At 42.7% G+C, this 16266-nt stretch overlaps 2 protein-coding genes across 4 annotated transcripts in view; both read right to left on the reverse strand.

Annotated features, from left to right (window-relative positions):
* The window catches only part of LOC6551391, a 50425-nt gene that overhangs the window by 18444 nt on the left and 15715 nt on the right, over positions 1–16266 (reverse strand). For all 3 annotated transcript variants that reach the window (XM_026982743.1, XM_026982742.1, XM_001977200.3), the window contains 3 exons: positions 4028–4225; positions 3844–3964; positions 1651–1798 (listed from right to left, as the gene is read on the reverse strand). In XM_026982743.1, coding sequence (XP_026838544.1) covers positions 1651–1798; positions 3844–3964; positions 4028–4225 — 467 coding nt within the window. The remainder of the gene's footprint in view (positions 1–1650; positions 1799–3843; positions 3965–4027; positions 4226–16266) is intronic.
* Positions 8816–9442, reverse strand: LOC113564582. The gene is made up of 2 exons (XM_026982651.1): positions 9417–9442; positions 8816–9155 (listed from the first exon to the last, which is right to left on the reverse strand). Exons 1-2 carry the CDS (start codon positions 9440–9442, stop codon positions 8816–8818), a joined length of 366 nt encoding a protein of 121 aa, XP_026838452.1.

The raw sequence follows: 16266 nt of genomic DNA on the forward strand, positions 1-16266 counted from the left end.
ATTTCCATTTGCCGTTTCTTACCCAAGGTGTGTAGGGTGCTAATAATGAAATTAATTATCGAATATGCCACTCGGCTGGTAATCAGTTCAGATTAATTACTGCAACTCCTTCCTTCAACTGGTTGCCATGGGCTGCTGCTTTTCTTATTCTTGATCAAACATCCTTACACACCCCCATCCTGACCATAAATTTCCCATTTCCATTGCAAGTTGTGAAGCGGACCGCATTGCCCCAACTTGCTGGCAATGCGGTGGAACAGCGTGTAATTATGGAGCCGCAGAAGCATCAGCAGCAGCAGCAGCAGCAGCAGCTGCTGCAGCTGGAGCAGGACCTGGCCATGTCCCACCCATCCCCCGGATGTCCTGCGTCCGGCGTCCTGTGACCTCGGTCCTCGGTCCTGTGTGGGTTGCCCGGAGCAACCGCAGTTGGGCTTTGCATGCTACATTCAACAATTGCACGAGTGATGGAGACAGAGGCGTTGGCTGGCACTCGGGATGGGAAGTGGGAAGTGGGAGTGGGAGTGGGCATGGCTGGTTGCTGGGGAGTTGGAGAGCGTGTTTCGCCTTGGCACCTGCGGCGCTGGCCAAAACTCACAGTTTCATCTGACAGGATATTGCATGTACATTGTATATTCCCACCAAAAATTGTATGTGGAATCACAGACATATTCGTACACCCTCGAGCGACTAAGATAATATCAACAGAATCCCAATCCCACTTTGGTTCCCAATCGGCGGCTTTTGATATTGATTACACATTGGCAGTGCGGATTAATTATGCGTGTTGCTAAGCCTATTTTCAGCTGTGGCATTTGCTGTAAATTTCGATATTTGGTTTTTAAAACTGACGAGTTTAAAAGTGCTTTTTATGCTTGGTAATTTAAGCTGCAAGGGCGTGTCGAATTGAATTTATAAAAACAACTTTATATTAACTGGGCCGGTCCCTGCGATTGCAAAACAAAAGTAAAAATAAAAAATCAATCACAAATCCCCCTGCACTGACGTCAGCGATGAATTCGGTGCGATTGGATTCGTTTCGATTCGATTCGATTCGATTCAATTCGAAGGAAAGCGGATTGCTGGGGGCGGGCCGCTGGTGTTTAAATGGATATTTATACACATATAATTGAGCGCTGGAAATCGACTTGATTGTTACAGTCGAAGTCACCACTGGATTCGGTGGGCGACGATGTCTGGATCTTTGATGGCGTTCAAATGGGCTGGTTTGATGGGTGTGAGTTGTGAGTTGAGTCAGGTGGTTTCTGCGGGGGATGCCAGCAATGTGGGTGAGTGCTTCAGGTGAAAGCCAGATGTCCGTCTATTGACCCAATCCCAATCCCAAGACACTGCACTCCAGACTACTTCTGTTGTCTGCGAGCATGTGCTTCAACTTGCGTGGGACTGGCTGGAATCTTTTAAGTTTGTACAAACCTAAATTGAACTTGATATTTATAAGTGTTCAAAAGTCTGTCAGTTTGAAATATGCCTAAAATACATTCAAATAAAACAGCATAAGGGATTAACTTCCAGCTCTAACTTTCATCTCCTAAATAGCACTGCCACTGGCAGAAGTAGCTGCACAATGTCGCCTTCTCTGAGGTCCCAGCTCCCCGCGCTAATCCTTAAAGCCCCGGCGATCCCCAAACTTACCGATGAAGCAGCGCACATCGTAGCTGGTGCCAATCGGAGCTCCGTAGTACCGCTTGGCGGGCACCAACTGGACACTGGGTGGTGCGTAGGAGGACAGCGAGAGGGTGAAGGGATGGGCTCCGTCGCCCAGGCGCTTCATCAGGGCCTCCTGCAACGGAAGAGGCAAATAAGTGGGCGAATAAATGGGGGCGTGGCGCAGCTTAGCATTTCGATTTGGCTGGAAACGCGATGCCAGATTGGCATAATTGATTCTCTTACTTATTCGGCGGGCAAGCATATAATTCATTTATTTATTTATCATTTGGCTTTATTCTTGCCTCTGCGTTTTTGTGTACATTTCCATTTGCATTTGGTTATGCATCTTCAGCTATGTGGGTACTTTAGGGTGGACCTTATCATTGGCCGGCAGGCATTTAGCTGAGCTCTATTGATTATCTATTGATTATCTATTGATTTTCCCCAGGGCGCGTACAATTTGTTAAGCCTTTAAAGGCGGCTCACTCAAATGAATGTGTATAAAAGTTTAATCATTTGCGCGTGTACTCTCAGGTTTCTCGGGACAACGAAAGCGTAAGCGTGTCCTTCGGGCTCCTGTTGTCCTGGATTCTCTTATCTCAACACAACCACAATTTTAAGTGAGTAAGAAAGCGAGCTGTATTATTTTCCTTCCTAGCATCATTTTTAAATTACCGCCCTAATACAGCCAATCTTTGCGCATATTATCAACGCTTATCCGTGGCCAAATACAGCAAATTGTTGTTTTTTCAATTGATTTTTTTCAGTGTAATATCTCTCTTTATACTTCCTGTTCTTTTTCTTGTCTCATCTGTTTGCTGAGGCCTATTTTCGGGCAGCTTTTCTTTATCTTTACCGGCTCGTGTCGTTCGGCAAGTTATTAAAATCAAATTTATTTAATTATGCGTGTGCCTGTGTGTGTGTGTGTGTGTATGGGTCCTTGCTTGTGTTTGTGTCTGAGGACCCTCCACATTGAAGATGTGGAGGATGGAAGGAGAAGAACCCATTGGCTAACCAAATTCGTTTTGGGGCATGGACCAACGAAAATGGGTTGGCAGGAACAAATAAATTATGCCATGTCAAATTTCATAAAAATGCGAAAGGTTGAGTCGAAAGTTTCCGGTCAGCCGTCCAAAGAGTCCTCCAAGAACCCTTACAAATCTCGCGCAAGGACGTGAAAAACAATGCACACAGCATTCGGAGAGGCAATGGCAAACATTTGTTTGGCTTTTACTTAAATGAAATTGATTTTCAATTGGTTTAAGTGCACCAAGCCGCCCGAAGGCACCACATTTCCGAGCACCACAACGGCACCCATCATTTTGTGTCCATTATACACATGCGAGTGTACCGACGGTCCACGAAGTACACATTTCCAAGGGCGCACGTGAGATGTCAGCATCCGGATACGGCATCCGGGGTCCGGGATTCCGGACGGATTGCCAGACGGACGAGCGGACGAGCGGACGAGCGGACGGACGTGCTGCTCATAAAAATCCGTGGGGCTGGAGCTGATCTGAAGTGGTTATCAAGGGGAAACCAAATCATTGAAACAGTTTGTCATCCAGCAGTTAAGCAATACAATTCGCGAAAGGCAAAGGGTTATAAATAAAGCAGATAAAAAAATAGGCTACCATTTGTAGGTACATTCAAGATTTACAAAATATAATGTAGCTTGGATAGAAATGTACAGTTTTCTTTCAGTGTTACGTATATTGAATGAGCGTTGGCTTACTTAAATAATCAGCAAAAAGTCGCTGATGGCCAGGGAACATCCTGGCAAAGTCCTGCTGAAATTTCATATGCTCCCCAACCGAGGTGCCAAACGATGGCGTTGCAAGTCCCAGCAAATTGTCCAATTATTTATGATCTTGTGCACCGAGCCGTTTTTCCCTGGCGCACTAATGGAGCCGATTCACCCGGTTGGTTAATGCGATTTTGGGGTGCGGTGATAGTGAGAATGGCGAGAATGGAGCCGATGGAGCCCATGGAGGATGGGGAGAAGCGGAGAGCTCTCTTCCGCAACGTCATCAATTGTTAATGCCAAAGTTGGACAGCTCTCCCATCAGCTGTCGGTCAAGGACCCGTCATTTTAGCGAAAGAAGGACGACGGACGAAGGACGAAGGACTTCGAACCTGAAATCCCCAAACCGCTCATGCATAATTCCAAAGGATTACCTGCAATGGACTGAGGGACTCTGGTGTGGGCTCCTCGAGTCGTGGCCAAATCTGGTGCAGTGACATTATGGCCTCGTTGCAGAACCGCAGCCCCATCACCTCCTCATCCTCGCGGCCATAGCTAAAGTAGGAAAAATCGGCAAAATTGAAGCATCAACGGCTTGACCACTGCGGGCAAACTTACCGAAATGTCAGCGTCAGCTGGGCGTATACGCGATATCCCTGGATGGCCTTCGGATCCACGTAGACGATGCCCCTCAAAACGGACGGATTATTGCCGGTGAGCGTTATCTCGCGAGTGGGTAAATATAAAGTCAGCACACAATTCGGCGAGGTCTTCTTGTAAACACGCTGTGTGCCAAACTCATCACGATGAGTGGATCTGGGTAGAAACATTGGGGAAACATTTCGATTTTAGCAACGAGACCAATGATGTAAGATACTCAATATGCATAGCTGGTAAACACACTTTTGCGGCTTAATTGAAGCCATCGAAATGCCTAAAATTCCTAAAATTCCTAACAAGCAAATGTTTATTCCTAGCAACTTACGACAATCAAGGCAACTGCAACTTGTTTGCTTTCAAATTGCTTTCTTTGGGCTGCACAAACGCCAATGACTTCCGATTGGCCGAACGTGTGCAACGCAGGCCTCATTAATTATCGACGCTCCAAGGAGACAATTTTGTGGCAAGACTGCAACCCCAGCAACCGCAGCAAACCCAGCAAATGCAGCAACTCCAAACCGAAATCCCAGACCCTGCCGTTGGCCAGTAATGGGTTCAGCAATTTAATTTCCTTTCCGCAGAAGCCTTGTGACAGAAATTAGAATGCAGTCAATTTGGCATATTATCGCTAGCTCCACAAAGGGCGAGCTCCTTGATTTCTAGCACGCATTTTCGACGGGCACAGGACATGGAATTCTTCGGCCTGGTCGGCAAACCCGGACGACAATCAACTTGCCGCTAGGTCGCAAGTCAGACCAGCCGACTGGCTGCAACTGCGGTTTGCAACATTTTCCAGCCACTCACACGGACGACACTGCGAGAAAACAGGCCTCAATGCTGCATACTTTACACAGTTTTATACCAGCAGAGTACTGAATGTAACGCAGGCCAACTAGCACTGATGAAATATTTGTGTATCATTTGTTTTCTCCACTCTTTTTCTGCCAGTGCTCATCCAGCTGGCTGCTTGTGACAGGTGGGCAATTAGCAGGTGCTGCACCTGCAATCTGCACACCACTGCCGCTCCCATTTCCATATCGACTATTATTTCCCCTTGTGAGTTGCATTTGTGGTCCGGCTCCTTGGTGCTTGGCTTAGCAACCGAACGCCAGACCGGAAATAGCAATTGAATCTTCTTTTGAAACAAGGACCTTCTGGGCGAGGGTCCTTCTGCAGCCCGCGGCTCTTGAAGCTTAGTGTTTTAATTTGTTTCATTTCCATCATTTGCTCCCCAAGCGCATTGCATTTATTTTCGCCCCTTTTCGAGTGAACTTTTTACCATTTCGCACAAATGCCTAAGGGAAAGCTGGTCGTGTAGTTTTGGTTTGTTCAATAATTAATTCAATATATAATTTATGCCTTATTTAGTTTGCCGTTGTGCATTGGCAGAGAGTATATTAATTTTGTAATTTTATGATTCAGAGCAACAACGTTTTGCCGTCAGCATAAAAGTTTAGTTTCTGTGCTCCCATATTGCCACTGATGTATATTTCTGGAGCAAAGAATGGCACAAATGCTCGCTGAACGCGCTTTCGGCAGAGTTTATAGCTAAAATTTAATGAGGAAACGACTTCACTAATGTTTTCCAGCCGGGGAAACCACCTTCCAGTGGTGAAGGTGGCAAAAGTTTCATTTTACAGCGCATGGCTTGCGGCTTTTTGCAGATTTGTGTGCGCGGTTCGAAAGCCAAATAATTTACAATTCGCAGCGAAGTCTGTGAAATGCTGTGGGACACGGAAGGGCAATGGATGTTGGCCTGATTAAAACTGCAATCCGCGCCGCCGATGCAACAGCAGCACCGCAAATCCCATTTTTGCATAATGCTTTCGCCTGCTGAATAACAAACCATTGATATGGCCATGATAATAGAGGCTGGCAAAACCGAAATACTATCTGAATGCAGGCACAAGTCTTAATTAAACTCAAATTGTATGTATATAGCTGGAGAACTTTTTGAATAAGTAAACACGGCCAAGTAGGAAAAGTTCTTCAACTCGATATCAAGTTTCGCTTTTTCAATTTCCAGGCATTCCATATTTAGAAAGGGAATCCGTTTACAATTACAGAAAATGGTTGACAAACAAGGAATAAAGGAACTTCAGTGCAAATTTGCGAATTAGGGCTTTTCCAAACAGATTCCAAGGAATATTCAGTTTCATTTGTTGCACACAAAATTATACAGCTCACATTTCGTTTAAATGCATTTTTATGAAATGAAAAAGTACACTTACTCAATTTGTGACTTTTCTATTTTTCCCATGTTTGAATGCTAAATATGAATAGTCAATCCAATCAATTTCTAAGTGCCCCCCTTAGTTTCTATTTCTTTTGATTAGCTTTGCATTCCAAAGAAATTGAATTTACGTAGAAAAACAAGATTTTGCGAAAGAGAATAAATGTGTACTCGTATTTATGTTACGAAAATCAACTGCCTATTTTTGCCTAATTGAGAATGTATATTTTCCTCTTTCCTGTTGACGGCAGTAATTTGTTCGCTCATTTCCGTTTAGCATAATTAAAAAACCAGCAAGCCATCTTTGAGTATCGATTAATTTTTTCATTTACCATAAGACTCAAATCCGCTTACCGATTACGGCAAATGACCACTGAAACTTGGCTACACAGTTCCTTTTACAAACTAATGCCAATAACTTCCTCTCCGTTGGCACTCGATTACTTTCTTAGTGGTTTCCCAGATGAAATAGATGGATAGATGGATAGAAATGACAGCAATCCCGATTTAATGACAGCAACTTGAAAACCCAATCGCCGAATGATGAAAGAGGCGCTTCTCCGATTAAAGGTGAACTGGCAGCCACCAGTTAATCCCAAGCTATGACACCGGCTGATCGATGGGACTCGATTGGATGGTGGAGCCTCCGATGGATGTATAGCTCTCAGCACCGCCAGCTGCCACCTGGGGCCATTGTGATGCAATTAACGGCCCAAGGCCAATGCCAGTGTCAGTGCATCAAGGATAATGCAGGCAATGGGCCGCAGGATGCGGGATGCGGGATGCAGGATGCAGGATGTGGGAAATAAAATCGCATTCGCAATGGGTACGATGGCAAATCGAATGAGCGCAATGTCAACAAGCGGCAAGGTCAGGTAATTTGCACTCAATGCAGATGGTGTCCATTGTCTGGAGCCAGGAAATCAGGAATCAGGATCCGGATCCGTATCCTGCCCCGCGATTAATTGCATTGCCATGTATGCTCAATGCCAAGACCAAGCGTCTGGTCATCTAAATGGAAATCGAATGCGCGTAATTCAATTCATACACTTGGCAGTTTGCGTGGCCATCCTGAGTCCTAAATCAAATACATTATTCAGCCGCTATGCATCAGCTGCCGCTGGTCAGTAATTAATTAATTTGCCGCATATTGCGTGATTGATGCAGCGGTAAGCCGCAGAGGAAGTGTCAAATGCCAAACGGGGACATTTCAATCCGTCCAATCTGTGTAAACATGCCATTGTGTGCAATGACATTAGGTGAGCCGAGTTAATCTTGGACTGATAAACGCAAGTGTGGTATTAAAGAGGCTTCGTTGTCGGTTTGATGAATAAATTAGGGAATGATTTCTGAAATCTATCTTTGATTCAACTGACTTACGGGTAGTGCCTTATGCGAGATAATATTATTGCACTTAAATGTATTGCATTTCATGTTTATTCTTAGAATGGTAATGGCAGAGAAGCCCTCCGTAACTCTAGAAATGTGCGATAAATTAGGGAATGATTTCTGAAATCTATCTTTGATTCAACTGAATTAGAAGGGTAGTGCCTTATGCTAGATAATATTATTGCACTTAAATGTATTGCATTTCATGTTTATTCTTAGAATGGTAATGGCAGAGAAGCCCTCCGTAACTCTAGAAATGTGCGATAATTACTTGGAGCCCGAACTCAATCGCTTAATTACTTAATTTTAAAGCAGTGCGCAATGTAATGAAGTGAACCGTTGTCACTTAATCCACTAATCCCATTCTCCCATCGCCGCAAAGTTGTTTCGCGTGCTCAAGTATCGAGTATCAGTATGAGTATGAGCCCCAAATGAGTATTTTGGTGCCCCAAATCTTCATTTAAGCGAGATTCCTGGACAGCCGTATTGTTTTATTGATATTAAGTGCGTATTGTCGTCGTGATTTGAGCAGGGTCTTATTCACTCTTGCATGCAAAGATGTGGACATAATTCAATGGAGTCCTGGCATCATTAGGCGCACCTGCCCTCAAGTTTTTCTCGAGGCGTGGCATTTAAAATATTTAATCATTTAACATGCCTGGCACTGCATTCTGGATCAGATTTTACTACTTAAGGTAACATCGTCTCTGATTTCTGCACGGCGATAAGTGGTTTCTTACATTTAATATTTAGTCGAGGTGCGCCAAGGAAAACATTACCAAGCTGAGTTATTTGTGTAAAAGAAAAAGCAATGAATACAGTAAAAAGGAATGCATTTTGTCTTAAGAACTTATCATCAAATTTGTGTTATGAACATTTTGAGTATCTCAAATTAAGTATTGCGGTATTTGAACTGGGAACTCCTACTTTTTTGTCAGTGCAGCCGGAATGTTTAGCTAGCCGTTTTATTGTTTTTCCTTTATTGCGCTGCTCCGTGCTGTTCAGCAGGACATTAAGTATGCGCCCGAGTGGCCCAAGCAGCATCTGTGCAGCAGCCGTCTCCCTTGGCAGTGTGTGTGTGTGTGTTTGTGTGTTGGCTGGTATGTTGTTTACTGAAGGACCAACTACCTGTGCGGATCATGGATCTCCTCGCCGGTCTCCATGTCCAGGAGCAGCTCCTCGCTAAGAAAGCTCACGGAGCGGCAGAGATGGTCGCCTGTAGAAGTCACCTCCAGCTGCGAGATGCTGGGATTCAGGCTGCTCACCGACGAGGACATTGATGGCTGATTCTGATTCTGATTTGGACTTGGATTCTGGTTCTGGTTCTGGTTTTGCGGCGCCCCCGGTGTGCCCAGCTTGGCAGAGCTGGGACTGAGCCCTCCCAGGGGCAGGCGGTCCATTAACTGTGTGAAGCGATTCTGGCGCTTGTGGTTGGTGTTTATGTGGATGCTACTGCTGTTTGGACTTCGTTGGGCAATAAAATATCATCAGTGTATCAAAATCATCGTTGGATTCATCATCATCAGCAGCAGGAGGAGCAGCAGGAGGAGCAGGAGCAGGAGCAGGAGCAGAGAGCAGAAGGCGGACACGTTGGAGGTGAAGAAATGACAGAAAGTTGGTTATACACGTGTGTGCTACATACATATGTACGCTGCCAAATGAATGGATATATATGGGTTTAGGGGTATATATCTAATTATATATGTACATATCTCAACCGTATACCTGGCCATCTGATGCGTGTATTTCATTTCGTTTCATTTGATTTCGGTTTCGAGTTTCGAGTTTTTATTGCCGTAAACGGCTGGGTGTATATATACTTGTATTTAGTGTTTTTTAGTATTACATATCTGTTTGTTTTCTTTGTTTGCCCGTCTGTTTACTTTTTTGTTTGTTTACTTTGGCCCTTGTATGTTGTTGTATATTGATGCAGTATGTTTTTTTGTTTTTTGTTCGCGTTCACGATTTGCTCCCGGTTTTTATGCCATTTTACGTTTTACGACCTTTTATTTTAATGCCTCGTAAAGTGGAAAGTTTTTTGCTCTTTTTCTTTGATTCTTGTCGCTCTTTTCGCTTGTTTGGCTTTTGTACACAAATGTTAAATGGTGTTTTTACATTTTTACATATTTGCAGTATTTGGTAGCATTTCGTTAATCTTGTCAATTAATAAAAGCCTGGCATGCGGGTAAATGGATCGGGAAGGATCTAAACCTAAAGTCTTGTCTGTTTTCAATTTGGCAAAATGTCGGGGGACTCGTACAATACACAGGACATTGGATTCATTTTCGTTTTATACATCACATTTACAAAGAACCACAGGCCTTTTAATTTAATAAAAAATAAATAAGTACATGTTTACTAGTAAATATTAATTAATTGCTGAATTGTATTTGTAGTTTGTATTGCAATTGTGTTACTTCATTTGATTGGCTCTATTGTTCAATATTAACAAATGATATTTATTGGGCATTTTACACATTGGGTAAATAAGCGTAACAAGTTCAAATTGACACGTTTTATGGGGTTTTCACAGCCGCTGATTTTATAAATTATTTCAAATATGAAACCGCAGTCGAGATTTGTGTTTTCATGCATATTTGCTCAGTATCTCAATAAGCGCGCCAATAGCCAATATCGAAATTTAATTTAATTCCCCGCTTCCAGGATTTCTTTGTATCCACCATTTAGCCTCAACCTCTGTGTTTTTTCAACGAAAAAAACGGACCGGCATGAATATTAATGTGTAGGTATATGTATAAAAAATAACACAGCGGTACAATAAAAAGTGAAATTTGACTGCAAAATGGCGAATAATTGTGAGTATTTACGTGGCTTTCAACCTTAAATGTTTATTTCCGCCCTCGACTTTGTGTTTACTACGATTTTCCGAATTCGTTCTCAAGGATTCTTATGTCGAGATTTATGTGTATTTCCGATGTGTTCTCTTGCCTTGACTGTGTGTGTGTGTGTGTGTGGGTGTGTGTGTCAGTGAGATATTATTTTTATTGTAATTTAATGAGTTCTGAGCCTAGGGCAGCTTCTTGGTCGGAGGAATTGAGAAGTGGATTTGAGCAGGAAGTGGGTATAAGTGTGTGTGTAGATTCTTGTGTGTGTGTGTGTGTGTTGGGCTTTGGGGGATTTTGGTGCCAGTATCTTGCGGCAGCTGGCTAAACCCATCATCATCAGCAGATAGAGATGAGATAGCTTCCAATTGCGCCTCAATCAGTCAGCTGTCTCCTGCCCCGCCCACTTGGTCGAAATCTCCTGACTCCTGGCCACACCGCCCACTTCATCCTGTTTATCCTGTGGCCTACTGATAAAAATATATATGACTTCTGGTTGCCTTGTTCGTTGACAGCTGCCGGTGACGGAATTCAAGATGACTGAATGTTTTATGTTTGAATGTTTGAACAAACGCATGTATCCCGATGCCACAAATTAGCCGCTTTACTAAAATCCAGCGTCTCTGTAAGTGAAGTTACCCCGATTTGGAAAAGCCATTCAAATGAGTTGAGTTTAATGTTGAAATAAATAAGTATGTATGTTTTTCGGGTTATTCAGCTCAGCAGGTTCGAATCAAGGGACTGCATTCATCTATAGCCATTTTAGGTTTGCCATCTTTCTTCCATTGGAATGCCATTAAGAAGAGGACTTTCTCAGCAAACAAAAAGGATATTCAGGTGAAGGCTTGCAAACCTTTGGAAAAACGAGAGAGTGGGAACAGTGGAGAAAAGGTAGGGAAATTAAAAAAGAAAGTAAGAGCGAAAGAAAGTTAGTTCTCGTGCATGTAAATCAATAAGCTATCAATTACTTGGCCCGAGTAAATATTGCTGTGAACCTAAACGAGTGTGTGCCACATGTCCCTGTGTGCGACACTCTGTTTATTAATAACTGAAAATGCCAGCCGCCTCAGAAAATGGAACAAACTTGTTAGCCAAGCTGAAAGACTTCGGGCCACAAAGCGAATTTCCCGGTAATGGAGTCCGATTGTATACATGTTGCTCACTCACAGACACCCACACTCACACTCACACTCACTCACACTCGCATATACGCACTCATTAAATGGCAATTTATGCGTTCGCCTGGCGCCCTCATGTATATTTAACGACAGTTGCCACGTTTATGGCCAAAACGAGTACGAAACTGCCAACTTCCAATAGCCAGCGGCCAATGGCCAACAAATGAGAGCGAAAGTTTTTCAGCGCTTGAACTTGGCCAGAATTCAGGCGAGCTCTACACATTATTGATTTACATCAGGCTCTGGCCATTTAAGTTAGTTAACAGGTTGTCAGTGGTGCGAAATTCGATGCATTTTAACAACACTTGGCCTAATCACTCTCCCAGATAAGTTCAAAATTGCTTTTAGACGTTAAAGCCATTTTTGTTCACTGCGTAATAATAAACTTTAAAGGCATATTCAATTAATGGCTAAGTTGAGTAATAGAAAGGCTATTAACTTTGAACATATAGTTTTATTGTGGTTAAGCAAACTAGTTGTACCGTTCTAGCTGTCGATTTAATCTGATTTGCGGCGTATAATGCGCATATTGATTAGATTGTCCTGCCCGCATAAGTAGGCAATAGTCCCAAGTGAGTTTCGTGCCGCCAGCCGGGTGTTTCCGGTTTAATTATGTTTGGGCGCCCAAGGGCCCAAACTCGGCACTTCCCACATTTGTCAACTTTTTCGCCTGGCCCTGGAAAAACAAATGGCACCGGGTAGCTTTCCGAACAGCTGACTGGCTGGGCAGAGTAGCTCAAGTCAAATTAGCAAGCATTTTGGAAAATATTTACGCACAAAGTCTGCGCCCTCGTCAATTGGCCAAAACTCAGCGATCAAATGAGCCGCAGCTGTATACACAATGCTATACGTGTTGCGTGTGTGTGTGTGTGCAGGATGTCGCATCCTGTCTTCCGGTGCTTGTGTGCCTGTGTGTGTGTGTGTGTGTGTGTGTGTGTGTGTTTGGGTAAAAGGGCCTTAAGGCTTTTCGGTTAGAAGTTGGAAGTTTACCGTGGCAAAAGTTCTTTGGAAACGGCAGGATGTGTGCCAACAATTTAGGAACAGCTCTGAAAAACGACAAAGTTGACTGTTTTGTGTTGTGGCTTGCAATTAGACTTTCCATCAGCTTGGTTACATTTCATTTCTCGAAACAATGAAAAAATGCAGGAGGCAAAACAAGCGCATACCTTAGAGATTTGCCAAGCCATTCACATTGCTAATGTTACCAAACTCCTACACAGTTGTTTCGACCAAAGTCATAGCCAAACAAAAAGTGTTAAACAAGCTGTTTTCGCATGAATGTAAAATGATGAAGGCAATACTCACTGGCACTCAATTAAATCAGCACTTAGAAGGGGACAAAAATGTAAACACTTTAATTAATGATGACTAGGGGAAGAACCATCGTTAAATTAAAAACAGTCAACAAATGTAGAACCGCAAAACAATATAATTGCCGCTTGTCAACTGGCAACCATAAAAAAATCCTTTAATATGTGCCGAGCATATAACGAACTCAATCTGTCACACTTTAACCATAAAAATGATACCACAAACAGCGAAAAAGGAGCGGAATATATACTATTTGTATGTATATTGATATGCACGCTGACATGAAATGATTCGCCAAAATGATTCGATTCTAACCCAATTTGCACTTCAGTTGTGCGCTGACCCGGCGATTGTCACGCATCGAATGCAGCGGCACGTGTCCTGGATAACGCCCCTTCGTGGCCATGCCCCCTTCGGAAATGGCCGCCCCGCCCCCGACAGCTTAGCAACCGCTTAGCCAAGAGCAAAGTGTAACAAAATCTGTGGCAGCAACATCAAGTAGCCGCCACCGCGCCACCGCGCCCCCGCGCCCCTGCGCCTCGCTCTCCGGCTAGCTTTCTGCACTCTTCTTCTTCGTTTCCGCTTCCGCCCGCCATGTTCGCCATGTTGGCCACGTGTGTGTGTGTGTGTGTGTGTGTACCAGTGCGTGTCTGAGCACGTTAAGTGTGTGTGCTTTGAAGTTTTTATATCTACATACAAATACAGATGCGTGCCCTCCTTTTTCGGGGTAGTGTGTTTGCTTTGCGTTTTGTTTTGTTTGCGTTAAACCGAAAACGCTAAAAAGCAAGAAAAAGAGCGAAGGGTAGGCAGCGTTCTTTAATACACCCGCTACGGATTCTCAGAGTCCTCGCAAAAGCCATGAAAAGTCCTGGCTTTTTTCCACGCACTCGCGTCTACAGAATTTTATCCTGCGAAACGGCAGAGTCTGCTTGTTTGCTCAAGTTTGGCTTGAGTTAGTACATTTTACGTTAATAGATTAGTTTGGACTGGATTATATATATTATAGCGCGCACTAAAAGTAATCAGTAATTGTCCTGGGAATGAACATCTGCTGCTTCCACTTCAATTGCTCGTTTCTAGTTCATATATGCTATTATAAAATCTCATTTTTAAACAAGAAAGTTTCGAAAATATTAAGAACTTTTGGGGACCTTTTCAAGAACTCATAGCTGTAAGGAGCATTTCATTAAAATTCGACATCTAGCGAAACAAAAAACTCAAAACCACTACACGACTCAAAGACATTGCCTTCAATGGGCTAAATTGGGTCTCCTTGTGAAAACGCCAGTAACGTGGTGAACACTTAAACAAAAAAATATATATAACTCAGACACACGGCTTACTTTCCTTTAAAGAGTTACATTTATATTTCAGAACTCATGCACTTGATTGGCAACCATGTCTAATAACGTGACCTAATATGGTTTTTTTAAGTGTAGGAAAAAGCAAGAACGAGCTCTGCCTTATCCCCTTGTGTCCCCTACCATTTCGTTTGAGTTCTTTGTGTTGATTTCGTTTCATGTTTGCATTCAGTTCTGTTGGTTACTTTTCCATTTCTTTTGCTCCCATTGAGCTGTCGGCTTTCGGTTTTGCGAAAAGAAACGGCCATAAGGGTCAGTCGAAGGGTCCTGCGAAACAAATTAACTTACGCCTATGGCCTAAATGCGGGTCGAGTCTAACGCCCCGACGAGGATTTTGCTTTATTTCGACAGGACAATGTCGAGCAAAGGCGCATTGCATTCCGCTCCTGTCGCGCGTCTAATTTGCTATGAATACAAATTGAAAATTGATTTGAGGAATGTCTCAAGTAACGACACATAAATGAAAACGATTTGCGAAAGGTGTGTTCGTGAGCTACTGCCTGGCCAAACAGGACCTTACCTGGCGTCGTTGCCATTTTTTTGTTCTCACTTTTTTCACGTTTCTACAGCCCTCTACAGCAGCAGCGAGCTATTGATTTTGTTTCTCTGACCCAAATCCAGGACCTCACGAACGGAGGTCTGCTCCGCGTAGCATGCATAATTCACGCGCCTTAAATTGTGCTTCAAGCATGATTAATGTGGAAGGGGAAGGGTCCTGTGAACTGGGATTGCTGGCGAGGTCTGTGCTCCGCGCCAAATTAGTTTATCTTTTGATTTAAATTCCAATTAGGTTCATTCTTTGCGGGCTTCGGACTTATTTACTTTTCCTTTGGCCCACGGCGCGTATGTGGAATGCTTAGTGCGTGCACAGTTTTATTGGTTTACTCATATCTTCTGCCGACAATAACGGATTTCAGTAAAATACATAGATGCACTATCCTTCTCATGATTTTCCAACTAAAAATTTATTTTTTCTGTATTTCGGCATACCCCTTACAAAAAATTCTGAAATTTGCCCAAAAATGTATGATCATTTTTGGCCAAGTTATGATTAAAATGCCCATTATAAATATTTTGAATTTTTGGCGAAATCCGTTTTTTCGGATTTCGGGCATTAAAAAGTCAGTTTTTTGGACACAACTTTAAAAATAATTGTCTGAATATGGAATGTTATACCTCGTTGCGCTCGTAATTAAATTTCCAATCGAACTGTGTTAAAAAATGGCAATGCTAATTTTTTGCCATTTTTCGCAAATTTTGATGATGTTACCCCTTACAAAAAATGCGAAAATTGACCAAAAATTGAACTTCTCAAAATCGGTCAAAAAGTGATGGGGGTGTTTAGATATGGTAATTAGCTGCTCAAAACAGTTTATCTTTCATCTTTATGATCATTTTTGGCCAAGTTATGATTAAAATGCCCATTAGAAATATTTCAATTTTTGCCAAAATCCGTTTTTTTCGAATTTCGGTCATAAAATAATCAGTTTTTTTGCCATAACTTTAAAAATAATTGTCTGAATATGGAATGTTATACCTCGTTGCGCTCGTAATTAAATTTCCAATCGAACTGTGTTAAAAAATGGCAATGCTAATTTTTTGCCATTTTTCGCAAATTTTGATGATGTTACCCCTTACAAAAAATGCGAAAATTGACCAAAAATTGAACTTCCCAAAATCGGTCAAAAAGTGATGGGGGTGTTTAGATTTGGTAATTAGCTGCTCAAAACAGTTTATCTTTCATCTTTATGATCATTTTTGGCCAAGTTATGATTAAAATGCCCAATAGAAATATTTCAATTTTTGCCAAAATCCGTTTTTTTCGAATTTCGGTCATAAAATAATCAGTTTTTTTGCCATAACTTTAAAAATAATTGTCTGA

Source organism: Drosophila erecta, unplaced genomic scaffold, assembly GCF_003286155.1.
Source record: "Drosophila erecta strain 14021-0224.00,06,07 unplaced genomic scaffold, DereRS2 tig00000152-arrow-arrow-pilon, whole genome shotgun sequence".
Taxonomy (NCBI): Eukaryota; Metazoa; Arthropoda; class Insecta; order Diptera; family Drosophilidae; genus Drosophila; species Drosophila erecta.